This window comes from Peromyscus leucopus, chromosome 22 (genome assembly GCF_004664715.2).
Source record: "Peromyscus leucopus breed LL Stock chromosome 22, UCI_PerLeu_2.1, whole genome shotgun sequence".
NCBI classification, from domain to species: domain Eukaryota; kingdom Metazoa; phylum Chordata; class Mammalia; order Rodentia; family Cricetidae; genus Peromyscus; species Peromyscus leucopus.
In genome coordinates, this window is record NC_051081.1 from 37,791,093 (window position 1) to 37,809,112 (window position 18,020).

Genomic DNA, 18,020 nt, shown 5'->3' on the forward strand with positions numbered 1-18,020 from the left:
AGTAATCTAGCTAGCAGATTCGGATGTGTAAATCAGACATGTACTTCTGAACTTCCATCTTATCCACAAGATAAAGGACTAGTGACGGATTTGAAGCAATGACTTGGGTCAGATTGCATTCCACGCCTAAGATGTTCATTCGTTTCAGGTTTTGCTTCCCTTGGCCATTTATGCTTCCAAAGTCAACCTGCAGTAAGGAGTCTAGCAACTTCACAACTTCTAAATTTTCAAGTAAACAGCTTTATCAGATGATTATCATCAAGAACATGATTTACACTAACATTTTCACAGTTTAAAAAAAAACACAAGTTATTGCTGATGACTGTTCTTCCTATTGGAACTTCCCACTGGCATGTACTCTACAAGATACACAAGAAACCCCCTGTAGCTTCTGGTTAATGAGAAACTGGAAAATCCACAAAGGAGGCTTTTTTTTTTTGGTAGATACATGAGAAACATTCTTGTGAGAGGCCTTTCATAAATTACAACTATGCATATAGAAAGGTTTCATGATAGGCCTATATGAAACATTTCCTTAGATTCCTGACCATATTAACAATCAGAAGTTTTTGCCTATATCTGAAAGATAAAATTATTGATTTTACTATCCTAATTATTTCTATTTTGCTAAAGAGGGCTCTGATATTGCTATGTAAACATTATCAACAACAAATACTTAGTTTTTCTATTATGTACCTGCTGAATTCCTAGGTTAAGGGCAAAATGAAAATGCTCTCCTTCATCCTCTATTCCACACCGTCCACCCAAAAGACAGGGTGTAGCATGTGGAAGGTTGGAGCTAGGGAAGAGAGCATCTTAAAACAGGACTGCAAAAGAAAGGGCTGATCCAGGACATCCAGTTATGCACACGGGTTCCCTCTTGGCATTCCTGAACCTTAGTTAAAACCTCACTCACACTGTCCAGTCCTGCCTCATCTGTGGCTGGGCGCCAAGGCACAGGTTACATCATGAATGGTTCAGCTTAGAGAACAGCCTGAGTAAACCTGGGAAGAGGGCGCAGCTAAGCGAGGTGCAGAGGCTTCATTTCGTTGGAGTGGTTCACTGTCTGTGCTGAAGCACACAGCGTGGACCTCCACAGGACTCAGGCCTGTACAGAACTCCTGCAGCGTGACACTAACTGCCTACGAATCACTCGAGATTCCAGATGGAGCTGGCACCATCTCAGACACGGTGAACCGTGTTTGTGGAAGGTGGCAGGAATGGACTTGGTTGATTTAAGACAGTCTCATTCTGTAGCCCAAGCTGCCCTTGACCTCATGGTAATCCTTCTGCCTCAGCCTCGAAGTGCTATGATCACAGATGTGGGCTACCATGTTTGGCCGGGTATTGGCCCTTTGGGAAGGACTCCCAAATGACGCTCTGTCAGAATGTCTTTCCTAATCATGTAGTGTTACGTTTCTTTTTCACTCTCACCAATGAAAAAGGCTGTCTTCTCGAGGCTATCAAGGGAGTGATACTACAACATAGTGAATACAGGAACAGGTGAGACTCATTTATATTCATTGTCAGACAAACTTTTGGGAAAAACACATCACCTTTCTCAAGAAATCTTTTCATGCTTTGGAAATTATTATTTATTTAAATCTTTTAAAAAATTAACGCGTATATGTGTTTTTCCTGCCATGTATCACTTGAGTGCAGTACCCACAGAGGTCAGAAGAGGGAGCTGGATGCCTAGAATCAGGAGTTACAGGTTGTGAGTTGCCCTGTGGGTGCTGGGAATTGAACCTGGGTCCACAGCAAAAGCAGCCAGTGCTCTTAACTGCTGAGCCATCTCTCCAGGATTGAAAGTTGTTACTGTAGAGACAGGACTTTGCTATGTTCCTTAGGCTGATCTGAATTCCTGGGCTCAAGTGACCTTCCCCTCTCAGGGTGTGAGGGTGAGTGACAGCTACAGGGCACGCACCACTGTGGGCAGCTTGGAAGTTATTATTTTTAAAGGAATAAATACTTGAAAGCTTTGAGGTTTTCCCCTCACACCCCACAGGGTTTCTCTATATAGCCCTGGCTGTCCTGGAACTTACTCTGTAGACCAGGCTGGCCTCGAACTCAGATCTGTCAGTGTCTGCCTCCAGAGTGCTGGGATTAAAGGTATGCACCATCACCTGGCCAAACTTTTGAGTTTTTAATACTATTATACATATAACTCACATAAAAGGTTTATAGCATACATCCAGCACCCTATGGATACTGTTGCTGGTATGGGCCATTTAATCCTTGCTACAATGTATACTTCACTTTTGTTTTTATTAATTTTTGTTTATATTTTAATTACTAAAAGTTTAATTCAATAGACCATTTGCAAAATAGCTCACTCACATAAAAGGTTTATAGCATACATCCAGCACCCTATGGATACTGTTGCTGGTATGGGCCACTTAATCCTTTCTATAATATATACTTCACTTTTGTTTTTATTAATTTTTATTTATATTTTAATTAAAGTTTAATTCAATAGATCATATGCAAAATAGTTCATTTAACTTATTTCCAGACACGGAGATTTAATCTGAAAATTGAAACATAATTGGTTTTCAGTTAAAAGTATAATACACTAAGCATGTTTTCCTAGAATGTCTACACATGTTTACTGTGATATGAAGTAGAAAATGTGTACTTTTTGTGAATTTAAGAAACATTCACAAATATGTAATATAATAAAGTAGATTTTAGTTGAGTGGTGCAAATGAATGGCTAATTACAAATGTTAGCTAAAAATAAATTCTTAGTTTTTGGGGAGAAAGTAGGAAGAGAATCAACTGTGGTTCTTGGAAAATTTTTGTGAGTGCTTTTACATTTCATATTTAAAGTTTTTTTTTTTTTTAATTTGATGGGGATTGATTGAACCTGGGGTCTCATATATGCTTGGCAAATACTCTACCACTGAACCCATCTACCTCAGTCCATAAAATTACATATAGAAGGTATAGAAAAGTGTGTAGGCACATTAATACTAACATTGTACTAAGCTACACAATTTTATTCCTAAAAGATTATACATCTTAGATACTCTTGCTAAATTAATACTTGAATATCTCTTGTCATCACAGAGTGAAAACTGAGAAGCTGTGAGGGTTAGGTATAGGTAATACAATAATAACATTGATGCTTTAATATGTCATGTACAATATTTAATGTATTGCTATTTAAAAACTGAGAGAGCTAACATTTATATTACTATTTGCTATTTGGAAATAATGTTTCAATGCTAATACTCTGCTAATTTAGACCACATGAAGATTATTATATAGCTATTTAATATATCATGTTGGTTAACTAGTATTTGAAGATACACATTTTTTTCTGAGTGGCCTTTGAGAAAAGTGCATTAACTGTGGTTTCCAGCCATACATTACTCTCCTAACTTGTGATTATTTAAACATCCTCCTAAGGAATTAAGTAGCACTCAAACCACAAGCTCAGCTAAACTGACTTCTGTCTCCCACTTCTGCATGTCCACTTCCAACCATCATTTCTCTCAGTCTCTCAAAACTATCAGAGTTTTCTAAAAGGCTCCGCAGTTTGCTGGAGTCTCTGAATGATTACAGCATTCTGTAAATCTGCTTCTTCCAATGTCAGTGTCTCATCCAGAAGTCTGAGAAAAGGAAGAGCCGTTGCCAGGGCAAAGGGGGTGCTTCTCTGAGATCCTTGGTATTTTTCAATGAAGTCTTTGATGTGGCTCACCCTGCAAAATACCACAAACTATTAATTTATGAAATCAACTTGTAGTATAGGTACTTGGATTTGTTAAAATAGAGACTAGAGAAAGTTTTGTATGATATAACCAGTCATTTGTTTATTTGTTTTTTAAAGCAGTGCTTGGATTACAGGCCAGTGCTAAGTTTACAGATATGTGACACCATGCCCAGTTTATGTGGTACTGGGGATTGAACCCAAGGCTTTGGGTATGCTAGGCAGGTCCTTTACCATCTGAGCTACACAGCTACATCCCAAGCTCCCTGTCCTTTGGGAATGAACCCAGAGGCTCAGACATGCTAGCCAAGAACTCCTACTAGTCAGCTGAAGCTCAGGTTCTAGGTGACTTTTAAATCTGATATGTGTGTGTGTGTGCGCGCGCGCGCGCGCGCGCGCATGCACTCTGCTAACTGCGCTACATCTTCAGCCCATAATCATCACACTCTTGAATGTCCATGGGTTAGTTCAACTCTGTGGGTTTTGGTTTTTCCAGTCAGGGTTTCTCTGTGTTCTCTGTGGTCCATGCTTGTCATGTGCCAGCTGTGCAGTGGTACAAACTTTTTTTGTACTTTCTTTTTTTTGTTTTTCGAGACAGGGTTTCTCTGTGTAGCTTTGCGCCTTTCCTGGATCTCACTCTGTAGCTCAGGCTGGCCTCAAACTCACAAAGATCCTCCTGCCTCTGCCTCCCGAGTGCTGGGATTAAAGGCGTGCGCCACCACTGCCCGGGTTTTTGTACTTTTTAATGATGGCGATTAAACCCAAGATTCTGTGCAAGCACTGAGATACACCTCCAACCTGTTATAAAATCTATTTTTTCAAGACAGGATTTTATGTAGCCCAGGCTGGTCTCGAACCTGCTATGTAGCTGAGGATATGTTTGAACTTCTTTTCTGATCCTCCTGCCTCTACTTCCTGAGCCTGGGATACATGAAATCCTAACTCAAAAACAAATGAACAAACAAACAAAAACTGTACAAAAGATGAGAAAAAATGCCTGGGATCCAGAGAAAGTTCAAGGCCTGCCTGGCAATTTGGTGGGAACTGTCCCAAAGTTAATGCAAAGTAAAAACAGGCTAGTTCAGTGGTAGAATACTGGCCTAAAAAAAAAAAAAAAAAAAAAAAACAAAAAAACCAACCAACCAACCTACCCCGAAGAAGAAACGTAAACTTCAAACGCTGTAATTGTGGGTGAAAGCACTCGCTGCCAAACCCGCCAGCCTGACTGAGCTCCCAGGACTCAAGATGGAAAGAGAACAGATTCTCAGAAATAGTTCTCTGACACCCCCACCCACACAGGGTGCGTGTGTACTCCCTACCTCAACACCCACTCACACAAGACAGACAGACAGACACACATACATACATACATACATACATATGTACATAGAATGTAAAAAAACAGAGTGAATATCAAGGCCATTCTGATCTATATAATGAGTTCTAGGCCAGCTAGGGTCACATGGTAAGTTTTTGTTCTGTCTCAAAACAAAAACAAACAAAAGAACAACAACAACAAAAACCCAACAGCAAACAAAACAAACTATTCAGAAAATACAACAAGCACTCTTATACACACACAAACACACAAAAAGAAAAAAAAAAGATTCAAAGTCAAGGGCAACAAAAGTGGAAAGATGGCAGCCCTTGGCCCACCTCCTTGGGGAAACTATGTCTGCGTCACTCCAGCTGGGAGATGTCTCAGTGGGCACGTGCACTTGCTATGGAAACCCAAGGAAATGAATTCAACCTGGGGAAGCCATGGAAATGTGGAAGGAGAGAACAACTTCACCAAGCTGTCCTCTGCCTGCCATACCTCCTCCCCATCACATACATACATATACACACACAGCAATGAACAGACTTTAAAAAACGCATCCCTGAAAAAGAGAGCCAACATTCCAATGGGAAAAAAGAAAGTCTAAAGCTTGGTATGGTGCATGGCATGACTACAATCCCAGCCTTCAGTCTGAGGCCAGCCTGAATTACACAGCAGGATATAGAATAAGACCCTGTCTCAAAAAACAAAAGAAACAAACAAACAAGCAAAACAAAAAAGCTGGGCAGTGGTGGCACACGCCTTTAATGCCAGCTCTTGGGAGGCAGAGGCAGGTGGATCTCTGTGAGTTCAAGGCTAGCCTGGTCTACAAATAGAGTTCCAGAACAGCTAGGACTGTTACCCAGAGAAACCCTGTGTTGAAAAAAAGAAAAAAGATAAAAGAAAAAGAAAAAGAGGCCAATGAAACACAGAATGGAGAGTCCAGAGCAGATGCAGACATCTGATTTAAAATGGACACCATGGGAGGGGAGAGGATAGACAGAAAGACAGTCTTCTGTACACACAGAACATGGCCAGTGGAGTGTAATACTGAGTAACACAAGGGAACTCTTACTCAAAGGAGACTGTCCCTTAGGCCTCTACCTTTGCTATGAGGACAGGGCCAGCTCCTTTGATGGTTTAAGAAAGTGGGAATCAGAAGGAACAGACCCAGAGGCAGTGACCTGCAGAGCTCCCTCAGGAACCTGCAAATGAGCGCAGCTGAGATCCACAAAGTCATTCCAGGAAACACAGGAGAAAGAGACTTCCAAACAAGCTTACTTAACTATCAATAGCATTACAGTGAACTTGTTCTATAACTTTTTTTTTGAAACAGGGCCTCATTGTGCAGCCTTGGCTGTCCTGACTCAACAGAGATCCACTGCCTCTCAATAAAAAATACTCAGACAGAGAATGAAGTAACTACAGTACAGAAGGCCAAATCAACATGATACTGAGTTTAAAAACCCCAAAACAAAGCAAAAAAATACCCTACACTAAACATAGTGGAGTCTAAGAATCCAATGTTGATTGATACATTAACCTTAAGAGAGCTATTTCTTTAAAAAAGCTTTCATAAGGCTGGGCAGCAGTGGCGCATGCCTTTAATCCCAGCACTTGGGAGGCAGAGCCAGTTCGAGGCCAGCCTGGTCTACAGAGTGAAATTCAGGACAGGCACCAAAGCTGCACAGTGAAACCCTGTCTTTAAAAAAAACCAAGCAAGCTGGGTGGTAGTAGCCGCCGCCGCAGGTGGTGGTGGTGGTGGCCCGGCGGCGGCGCGGCGGCGGCGGCGGCAGCAGCGCACACCTTTAATCCCAGCACTCGGGAGGCAGAGCCAGGCGGATCTCTGTGAGTTCGAGGCCAGCCTGGTCTACAGAGCGAGCTCCAGGACAGGCTCCAAAACTACACAGAGAAACCCTGTCTCGAAAAACCAAAAAAAAAAAAAACCAAAAAAAAAAAAAACAAAAAAAAAAAAAAAACAACAAACAAAACAAAACCAAAAAAACCCCAACAAAACAAAACAAAAAAGCTCTCATTAGCTCAAAAATCAGTGTCATCTAAACTCAAAAGAAGAAATGAAATTTACAATTGGAAGACAATCAGTCAAGTGCAGCAGAAACAGAAGACTGACCTATGAGAAACATTAAATCTTTGGACAGTCCTTTCCCCGTTGGCCAACCAGATCTGGATCCTGGTGATGGGCTCCAAGTTGTTCAGTGAAACAGCAGACAGAGCACTTTTATTCTCAACTTCGATACTCTTTGCTTTAGAAACGATTTTTGGTGTAGCACTAAGAAAATCCAAACAACAAAGTCAGATACAAGTTTTCTCATAATAAAAATTTTACTTAAAATGAAGCTCGGCTTCTAGGAAGAAAGTCACAACTACTCCTTCAGTAGTAAATATGTTAGTTATGTTCACAACATATAATGTTCTAGGATCAAATGAAATTAGGCACACCCAGTTGAACTGTAAGCATACAGACTGACATGTAAATTAGCATCACCTGGGGGACAGGATAAATCTCTAAAAGAAACTACTTTCTCTGCAGAGGTTAGCCCTTGAGTAATCAAGGGGGAAAAAAGCAAAGTATTTTGAAAGGTAGAGCTAGAAGTTTCTATATGTCAAGTTGAAACTGTATATGCCTTCCCACTACTAGTAAATGAAAACAAGGGACTGGCTATGCTCAGTGGGTAGAGAGCTTGCTTAGCATTCCCATACAACTGAGCATGTGCTAAACATTGTAATCCCAGCACTAGGGAGGTGGAGGCAGGAGGACCAGAAGTTCAAAGCCATCCTTCCATATATAAGGACATATATAAAGACCCTGCCTAAAACAAACAAAGCAAACCAAGACCAAAACCAAAACCATAACCAAAACCAAAACCAAGACCAATACAACCTTTTAAAGAAAAAGTCTCATTTGGGAGTAATAAGTATTTGCCTTACATGTTTATGGGCCCTAGGTTAGAGCCCCAACATCAGAAAAAAACAATCATTTTTAGCAGGAGAAATATAAAGTTCTATATGGTTAAAATAATGAGAAAATGTCTGTCATGGAAAACACAGACAATAACCGTACTTACCTTCCTAGTCTGTGACCCTGTCCTGAGAAGGGCTGGAACACGGGCTTTGTAGACATACATACTTCATTTTTTTTATCTTCTACTTTAACATCCACCTCTTCTTTATCAAAAATTCCCTGTAATTCTGAAGGTAATTCCCTTCAAAAGAAAAGAAAATGATAAAGCTCCTGTTTGCCCTTTCTCTGAAATATGCATTCCATATGCCAAAAGAACTACAGGATTTGTATTAGTATAATGTATGGGTTAAGGAGGTAGCTTAGCTGGTAGAGCACTTGCCTAGCATGCGCAGGCCTTGGGTTTAATCTTTATATACCATATAAGCAAGGCATAGTATAGAAAAATGTCTGTCGTCAATCAAACAGTGAAGGGGAAGATGAATAGGAATCTCACTTACACAACTTAAGTAAAGCATAGCTCTCTGAACAGATGAAGATAGGTTTCTTCTGTATCCCAGAACCTAATCAGTATTTATATGTATAATTCAGCCATTATTTGGCTTAAAAGGGCTTATTGGGAAATGTTATCATTTTTACTACTTTCTATAGAGAAAATATTTTACTGTTTAAAATAACCCTGGACTTTTTAATTGTAACCTGTTTTTATGTTCAGGCTATCTGTGTATTATTTCTCCTGCAGTTGTACATAAAATGTTTTTACATAAAAAAGGAAAAATACTATAGAATATACAAATTCATAGAGACAGAAAGATTAGATGTTATCTCAAGATGGAGAAGAAAGGAATATAGAGCAGTGATTTCCTAAGTACAGAATCTCTGTTTTGTGAGATGTAAAAGTCCCACAAACAGACAGTAGTATCAGGACATAATATCATGAATGTAATAAGTCAATACAATTAATGTAATTAATGAATATCATAAATATAATTATTGAATGAATACTGCGAATGTAATCAATGAATACCACAAATATAATTAATATGAGTGTAATTAATGAATAACATGAGTGTAATTTAAAAAATAAATTAAAAAAAAAAACTTAGCCAAGGACTAGAGAGATCAGCAGTTAAAAGCACAGTCCACTCTTCCTGAAGACCCAAGTTTGGCTCCAGAACCCACGTCAGGTGGCTTACAACGTCTCTAACTTCAGTTCCAGGGGATATGATGCCTCTGGCCTCTGTAGGCATCTGCACACGTGTATAAAATGCACCTACCCCCCCCATGCATGTAATTTAAAAAAAAATTTTATAAACAAAAACTTAGTTGGGCTAAGTAATCCTAGCATTTGAGTGGTAAAGACAGAAGGGTAAGGCACTCAAGGTCACAGTCAGTAATGAACTTGAGGCCAGCCTAGGCTATATGAGACCTGATATCTCCCCCAAACCAATGAATTTATACAGGGTTGTGGGGGTGTAGCTCAGTAGTAGAGTGCTTGCCTGGCTTACATATAGTTCTGAGTCTAATCCACAGCCCAGCAAAACAAAAAGTAAAACAAAACCAACCAACCAACCAACAAACAAACAAACAAGCAAAACACTTACATAGGAATATATTTTTAACAGCTGTAAATATGAAAATGACCCAAACATCTAACCACTGATAAACAGACAAACTGTAACATCTTACTATGTAGTCCTGGCTGTCCTTGAACTCATAGAGATCTGCCTTTATCTGCCTTGATTAAAGGTAAGCACCACCATGCCTAATAAAATGCTTTTTATAGTAATAAAAGTTAAATAGCCTCAATTGCCAAGAAAAATTAGTGTGTGGGTATGTGGGTATGTGTGTATGTATGTGTGTGTGTGTATATACATATATATATATGAGAATAATAAATTATCATTGTGAGAATAGATATATTCAAAGAGCTCATGATGGAAAATTAAAAACTGGTTTATAAATAAATATATACATGTTATATATAAATCATGTTTATATTTATATGTTTATAGCATGTTTATATATACATGTTATATATAAATGCCAACAAAATGAATTTTTTTTCACTTTCACAGGAATGAAAATTCAACAAAAATGTTAATTGCAGCTATTTCTGAGTAGTAGAATTATTGGTAATTTTCAAGCTTTTCTTAATGCTTTAAAGTACTTTTTAGGGACTGGCGATAGAGTTAGTGACTAGCACGTATGCATGGAGGCCTGGGTCACACCAGAAGTTCAGGCTCCAAGCCAATGAGATGGCATAGTGGGTAGACACTTGCCAGTGAGTCCGATGACCTGAGTTTGAAACCCAGTAGAGAGAGACAGTTGACTTCTACAGGTTGGTCCCTGATATCTACACATGCTCCTCCATGTATTCCAACACATCAATAAATAAGTCAATGTTTAAAAAAAGAAGTTCACCTTTATTCCCAGCACTGGGGAGGCAGAGGCAGGTGGATCTGTGAGATCAAGGCCAGCCTGCAGAGTGAGTTCCAGGATTGTTAGGGCTACACAGAGAAACCCTGTCTTGAAAAAAACAAACAAAAAAGAAGTTCAAGGTCATTCTTTACTATGCTGAGGTCACATGGGCTGCATAAGACAATGTCTCAAATAAAAACAATACCGATTACCACTCCCCTCAAAAATGCTTGGATTTTCTAGACAAACCATGTATAATACTTAGATTGATCATTTTAAACTTTATAATCATAAAGATAAAATGACTAAACATGGAATAACAAAGAAGACATGACATTAAGGAGTAAGTGGCAAGACTGTGGTTGATAAGAATTCAAATTCCTAAACTTCAAAATTATAGTTGTAATCTGGGTTTATTAGTGCATTCCCATAATCCCATTTGAGGCTAACCTGGTCTACATAGTACACTCCAAGTTACCCAAGATTGTGTTCTGGGACCCTATATCAGTAAAACAAAACAACAATAAAAAAAAATTAGTTATGGCTCCTTAAGAAAAAAATAAAAAAAGGGGGGGGCATTACAAGCCAGGAGTGATGGGCCACATCTTTAATCCTAGCACTAGGAGGCAGAGGCAGAAGGATCTCTGTGAGTTCAGGGCCAGCCTGGTCTACAATTCCAGGACAGCAGGGATTGTTACACAGAGAAACCCTGTCTCAAAAAATAAAAAACAAATAAAAGGGCACTGGGGGTGGGCATGGTCTCCCAGGCCTTTAATCCCAGCTCTCAGGAAACAGGATGGCAGACCATTGTTATATCCAAGGCCAGCCTAGAGGGAGAGTGAGAGGGAAGGGGTGGGGGGCTAGAGGAAGAAAGAGAAAGATCAATTGAAGCTAGTTGTGGTGGCTTATACCTTGGATTTCAAGGCTAGCAGAGACTAAATGAGACTGCTGTTCAAAGATTTTACATTTGTTTACACCTGTGTATAGTATATGCATGGGCAGATGCCCTTGGAGGCCAGAAGAGGCCCCCAAACTAAAGCAGCCAAAACTCTTAAACCATCTCTCCAGCTCTGGCTGTTATTTAAAACAGACAAACAAACAAACAAACAAACTACATTCCCCCACCCCCAAGGAAAGAGATGTGAATTCACAGAAGCAACAGTATGTCGATGAATGTGTAAAAGGGCATAATAATCATTACAAATGATTCTTTCACATGAAACATGCCTGAAATACCCTTCTACTATATCCTGCTTACCCCTTTTTGATGGAGTTCAGAAACTGCTGACTTGCACCATCAGAGTAACTTCTAAAGTCATCATTGACTGTGAATCCATTTTTCCACAATTTTATATTTACATCTACCTACAAGGCAGTAAAGAAAGGAATGCATTGTAAGAAAGGCTGACCTCGCGCTCACTAAATAGCCTAGGCTGGCCTTGAACTCCAGATCCTCTATCTTAGCCCAAGTTCTGAGTTTACAGGCCTGTGCCACCATACCCAGCTCATGTATGACTTTATAATAACATATATACTAGTCATTTGGAAAATAGTGGTCCCCTAAGCTATGCAAATCTAAATGCTAATGTATTTCCTTATATGATAGACATTATAGTTATTAAAATAACACTAACATCATGAGGAAATTCTGTAAGTTTGAAAAGCTGTCAAGTGCATGAAAAAGATTTCCCCAAATTCCTATTCTGGTTAAAAGTTGACTAAAATCTTTGCATTTGTAACAAAAACAAACAAGTAAGTTGTCTCCCTTGAAGTACCACGTCCACTTCATTATTCTGTGAAATTGCTTGGCAAAAGAGCCAAGTCTAATGGGTACTCTGTGTGTGTGTGTGTGTGTGTGTGTGTGTGTGTGTGTGTGTGTGTGAGTGTCTTCTTTAATTGATATCCCAATAAAGAGTGGCTGGAGAGATGGCTCAGTGGGTCAGGAGCACTGGCTGCCCTTTTAGAGGCCCCGGGTTTATTCTCAGCACCCACATGGTCTATAATTCACATCTGTCTATAACTCCAGTATCAGGGGGTCTGACATCCTCACACCAATGTAAATGTTCATAAAATAGTTAAATAAATTATTTTTAAAAAGATGGTTAGGCAGTTTGGAGTACTTGTGGCTACTTCAGAGGATCTGGCTTGGTTCCTGGTACCCGCTCCACTAAACATCCATAACTGTAGTTCCAGGAGAACTGACACTCTCTGTGGCAGCCAGCACTCATGTGGTACATATACATACATGCAGACAAAACATTCAAACACATAAAAGAAGTAAATGTGATACATTTCCAGGTCTTTGTTTACTTTTTAAACTATGATTTATCAAAGTTTATAATTGGTACTATTATGATTGAAATAATCTTAAAAAAAAAAAAACTTATATGGGTATGCAGTTGTAAAGGTATTTTAAAATGTTTCCAAAGCTGGGCAGTGGTGGTGTACACCTTTAATCCATTACTCCAGAAGCAGAAGCGAGTTTGAAGCCAGCCTGGTCTACAGTGGGAGTTTCAGAACAGCCAAAGTTACACAAAGAAACCCTGTGTTGAAAAACAAAAACCACAAGTTTCCTAGATGGCTTAGCCAGTTCTCTCCTACCCTGTGGGTTTCAGACTGTTGGGCCTGGCAGCGGTGTGCTTACTCAGTGAGTCACCTCTCAGGCCTCCCCATCTCCTTTTTGGAGACAGGATCTCTTACTGACCCTGGAGTTCACCGATTCAGCTAGACTGGCTAGCCACCAAGCACAGGGATCATCTGGGTCTCTGCCTCTCCAGCCCTGGGAATGAGTCTTCTGGGAGTCCTAGTGCAGGTCCTCACACTTAGGTCGGCAAGGCAAGCATTCTAACTGCCATGGCCCTGGCTTCCTCCCATCCTGAGTATTCCAGCCTTGAACTACTTATGTGGCTGAGGACACCTTCGGCCTCCAGTTCTCCTGATTCTCCATCTCCCGAGTGTCGGGATTCCAGATGTAAATCATCATGTCCAGTTTATGAAGTGCTGGGTTGGATGCAGAGCTTTGTGTGTCCGCATTCTACCAGCTGAGCTCCGTCCTCAGCCCCAGCACAGACATTCTTAACTGGAAGCAACGTTGACTTGGTTTGTAAGTTCAAGTGAGCAATACAATAACTTATAACTCAAGTTTGTGTGACTGCCGTGACTCCTGCTCAGACGCCAACAACTCTACCCACCACTTTCCGACACGGTGCAAATTCAACACAATGAAAATGGGAATAGTAGCTTTACTACTGCAAAGGGAGTTTTGACTTGAGGGGTCCTCCTAGAGGCCAATAAGCAACAGACATTTATTTACCTGTTTCTTCTGTTCAGTGGGGGACAAGCATTTGGCACCAACCTTCTCTGCTTCCTCAAAAAGGCTGTCAACGAAATAGTCACAGTTCCTTTGCTGATTATCATTGAGGGGCTGATTGTCAGGAGGTCCTGTTTCACAAACCCTAAAAATAAAATTAAAAAATAAATAAATAAAAATAAAGTGCTGTAAACTCTACGTTAGTGAAGACAATCCTGAGGAAGTCATTAAACGAATTTTAGTCTAGACAAGTCCTACAGACACTTAGGCAAGGCTAACTTTTTGCTGTGTAGGGTATCTTTTGTATTTTAGGATGTCTAGCAGGGCCCTTGACCTTTCTTTATCCATACAGTGTCGATAACAAGAGCAGTATGAAGGCACAAATAATAACAAAGCAGTTATACACATATGAAAATACCTTAAGAAGCCGATTACTTTGGAACTTAAAAAATTAATTTAAAAGTCCCCAAACTAGATGTTCACTTTGCATTCTGTGTGTGAGTATGTGTATAGGTGTACATGTGTAGAAGACTGTGGAAGTCAGAGAACAACTTGTGGGAATTATGGGAACTGGTTTACTCTTTCCACCATATGGTCCCAGGGATCAGACTTAGGCTGTCAAGCTTGGCAACAAGGGAACTTGTTGAGGAATATTATTTTAAGGTGTGTTACTTTTGTTTATGTTGCATTTGTTTAACTCTGTGAAGCTGTGTTACTTTGCTTGTCTAAAGCACCTGATGGGCTAATAAACAGCTAAACAGTCAATAATGAGGCAGGAGAAAGGATAGGTGGGGTTGGCAGGCAGAGAGAATTAATAGAAGGAGAAATCTGGGAAAGGAGGGATCTAGGAGCGAAAGAAGGAGGAGGACATCAGGAGCCAGCCACCCAGCTACACAACCAGCAATGGAGTAAGAAAGAAAGGTATAAAAATAGAGAACAGGAAAAGCCCAGAGGCAAAAGACAGACAGGTTAGTTTACAGTTAAGAAAAGTTGGCAAGAAACAAGCCTAGCTAAGGGTCAGGCATTCATAATTAAGAATAAGCCTCCGTGTGTGATTTATTTGGGTGCTGGGTGGTGGGCCCCCCAAAAAAGCAAAACAACAACAGGAGGTATCACACTTGCCCCAGAATTTAAAAATATTTTTTTTTTCTTTTTTCTGGAGCTGAGGACCAAACCCAGGGCCTTGCACTTGCTAGGCAAGCGCTCTACCACTGAGCTAAATCCCCAACCTTAAAAAGACTTTTAAAGAGGTCAGTAGGGGCCTAGAAAGATGGCTCACAGGTTAAGAGTGTGTACTGCTCTTGTGGAGGGCCTGAGTTTGGTTCCTAGCATCTATATATGGCAGCTCACAGCTACTGTAACTACAGTTCCAGAGGACCAGATGCTCTATTCTGGCCTCTGAGGGCACCTGCATTCAGGTGCAACATTCCTTCATAGACACAGACACATTTTAAAAAAGATCTCAGTACAATGTAACAGTTGTTAACCAATCTCCATTTAAAGTGCCAAAGTAACTAAAAACACCTTTATAAGTGTCAATGTGTCTAACACAAGTCCAAAAGCACAAAGAAGTACACTTTTATTTTTTGAAACAGGACCTCATATATCCCAGACTGGCTTCAAACTCTCTAAGTAGCCAAGGAAGACCTCAAACTACTGCCTCCATCTACCAAATGCTAGGATTATAGGCATGTGCCACAATCCTGGATTTTTTATATGGTGTTGGGGACTGAACCCAGGGCCTAATGCATACTAGGCAAGAACCCTACCAACTAAGAACCCTACTAACTAAGGTATATGTTCAGTCATAAGCACACACACACAAAAAGGACATTGTTTTGAAGGGTTCAAAATAGCCTTTTTATCAACCCATCCAAACACACACAGAGTCTCATTATTTTGCCAAAGCTGCTCTCAAACTATTAGGCCAAGTAGTCCTAACTCAGATTGACAAGATGTTGGGACTATAGGTTTGTGGCACTGTGCTCAGCCTCAGATGACTTCACAAGAAATTACTAAGTGCTTTTTGGTGTAGAAACTAAAAGCGATAGTATGTCAGGAAAACACTAACAAGCATTTTTTTTTTTTTTGCGGGGTGGGGGTGGGGTGGGAGGTGGTGGTGGTGGGGGTAGTGGTGGTGTTGGTTCAAGACAGGGTTTCTCTGTAGCTTTGGAGCCTGCCTTAGAACTCGCTCTGTAGACCAAGGCTGGCCTTGAACTCACAGAGATCGACCTGTCTCTGCTTCCTGAGTGCTGGGATTAAAGGTGTACACCACCACCACCACCACCACCACCACCACCACCACCACCACCACCACCACCACCACCACCACCACCCGGCTAAACGTAATCTTTTTTTCATTTGGTTTTTTTTCAAGACAGGATTTCTCAGTGTAGCCTTGGCTATCCTGGAACTTACTCTGTAGACCAGGTTGGTCTTGAAGTCACAGAGATCTGCCTGCCTCTGCCTCCCAAGTGCTGGGATTAAAGGTGTGTGCCACCACTGTCAGGCATAACAAGCATTCTTTATATTTGCACACTCACAGTGATATTCTCCACTAATGGTCATTTTAATAGCCCACTTCCTTTTCTATTTGTTTTTTTCAGACTGAGTCTCATGTAGCCCAGGTTAGCCTCAAACTCTATAAAACTAACATTGACCTTGACCTTGAATTTCTGATTCTCCTGTCTCTATGTCGTAAATGTTGGAATGCCAAGCGTGTGCCATCCTGCCTGGCTTTCTGTTGCTGTTGATTTAGGATTTATATTTCATCATATAAGAAAGTTACATAAGATTTTACTTGTCAGGAATGGATTCTGGGCTTTTGGAAGTTAGGCACAAACTTTATGAGAAACAATGAGATATCACTATTTTGTACTCACTAACAGGAACTGTAAGGTAGATCCACTTACTGATCCTGCTGCTAGTCTACCTCTCAAGTCTATGCTTCTAACCATGCTCTATACAGAACCATTCTAAGCACTTCACATGCGCCAACTCATTCAGTCTTCACAGTGATCCTACAAAGTATTATTTTTACCTTAATAGATGAAGATAATGGCTAAGTAAAGCTTGTTTAAGCAAAGCCTATGCTCTTAACACCATGTCAGACAATCTTTCAAAATAACAGTCATTATATTGTTATTCAAATCAGAGTTTATGCTTTTTTTTGGGGGGGGGGTTTGAGACAGGGTCTCTTTGTGTAGCTTGTGCATTCCCTGGAACTCACTCTGTAGACCAGGCTGGCCTCCAACTCACAGAGATGTCCCTGCCTCTGCCTCCCCAAGTGCTTCACCACCACTGCCCGGCCAAAGCTTATGCTCTGAACGCCATGTCAGACAATCTCTCAAAATAGTCACCATTATATTGTTATTAAAATGTTGGTACTCAAGGTTGGGGATATAGCTCAGTTGGATTTGGCTCACTCAAAAGGACCTGAGTTTGACCCCATCACCTAGGTGTGCAGGGTATAGTGGTGATCTTAGAACTCAAAGAGACAAGCAGATTTCTGTGAGTTACAGGTCAGCTTGGTTTACAAAGGTGTTCCAGGCCAACCGGAGCTATGTAGTGAGACACTATCTCAACAACCAAATAAATGCCAGGAATGTGGGTGGAAGAGATGGCTCATACCATGGTAATGCTTTAAGTTAGGCATATCCTTTTTACTTTCCAAGATAATTCTTTCTGCTACACACACAGTTAAAACATCCATATTTTCAGTATTAATTATATCTTCCCCAAACAATGACAAGGTTCTCTCACACAGAAATGTTTCAGGATATCTGATCACATTGTGTGAAGGTGTGTCGCTGTTTTACCTCACCTGCCTAAGACACCTTCTAATTGGTTTAATAAATAGCCAAGAGATAGGCAGGAAAGGATAGGTGGGACTTCCAGGCAGAGACAGGAACTCTGGAAAAAATTGGAGAGGTGACGAATTCACCAGGAGACTCAGAGGAAGTCGGTATGGAGGAGATGTAACAAGTTACATAGCAGAACATAGATTAATATAAATAGGTTAATTTAAGTTTTAATAGCTAGTTGGGAATAAGTCCAAGCTAAGGCCAAGATTTCATAATCAATATTAAGTCTCCGTGTCATTATTCGGGAGCTGGTGATACAAAGAAAGTCTGACTACATACACAGAAATAGTTACACTGTAAAATGCTATCTAATGAAACTAATGATTTTTTTTTAATCAATATAGCTGTGTAGCAGTATAAGATATTTTCTAAAAGCAAAGCCAGGCAGTGGTGGCGTACGCCTTTAATCCCAGC

At 40.3% G+C, this 18,020-nt stretch overlaps 1 protein-coding gene across 1 annotated transcript in view; it reads right to left on the bottom strand.

The window, feature by feature from the left end:
• Positions 1-2,427: 2,427 nt before the first annotated feature.
• Positions 2,428-18,020, bottom strand: part of Ubxn2a (UBX domain protein 2A) — a 29,840-nt gene continuing 14,247 nt past the window's right edge. The window contains exons 3-7 of the mRNA XM_028875517.2: positions 13,747-13,888; positions 11,692-11,798; positions 8,119-8,256; positions 7,164-7,322; positions 2,428-3,706 (exon numbers count right to left, since the gene is read on the bottom strand). Coding sequence (XP_028731350.1) covers positions 3,517-3,706; positions 7,164-7,322; positions 8,119-8,256; positions 11,692-11,798; positions 13,747-13,888 — 736 coding nt within the window. The 3' untranslated portion in view covers positions 2,428-3,516. The remainder of the gene's footprint in view (positions 3,707-7,163; positions 7,323-8,118; positions 8,257-11,691; positions 11,799-13,746; positions 13,889-18,020) is intronic.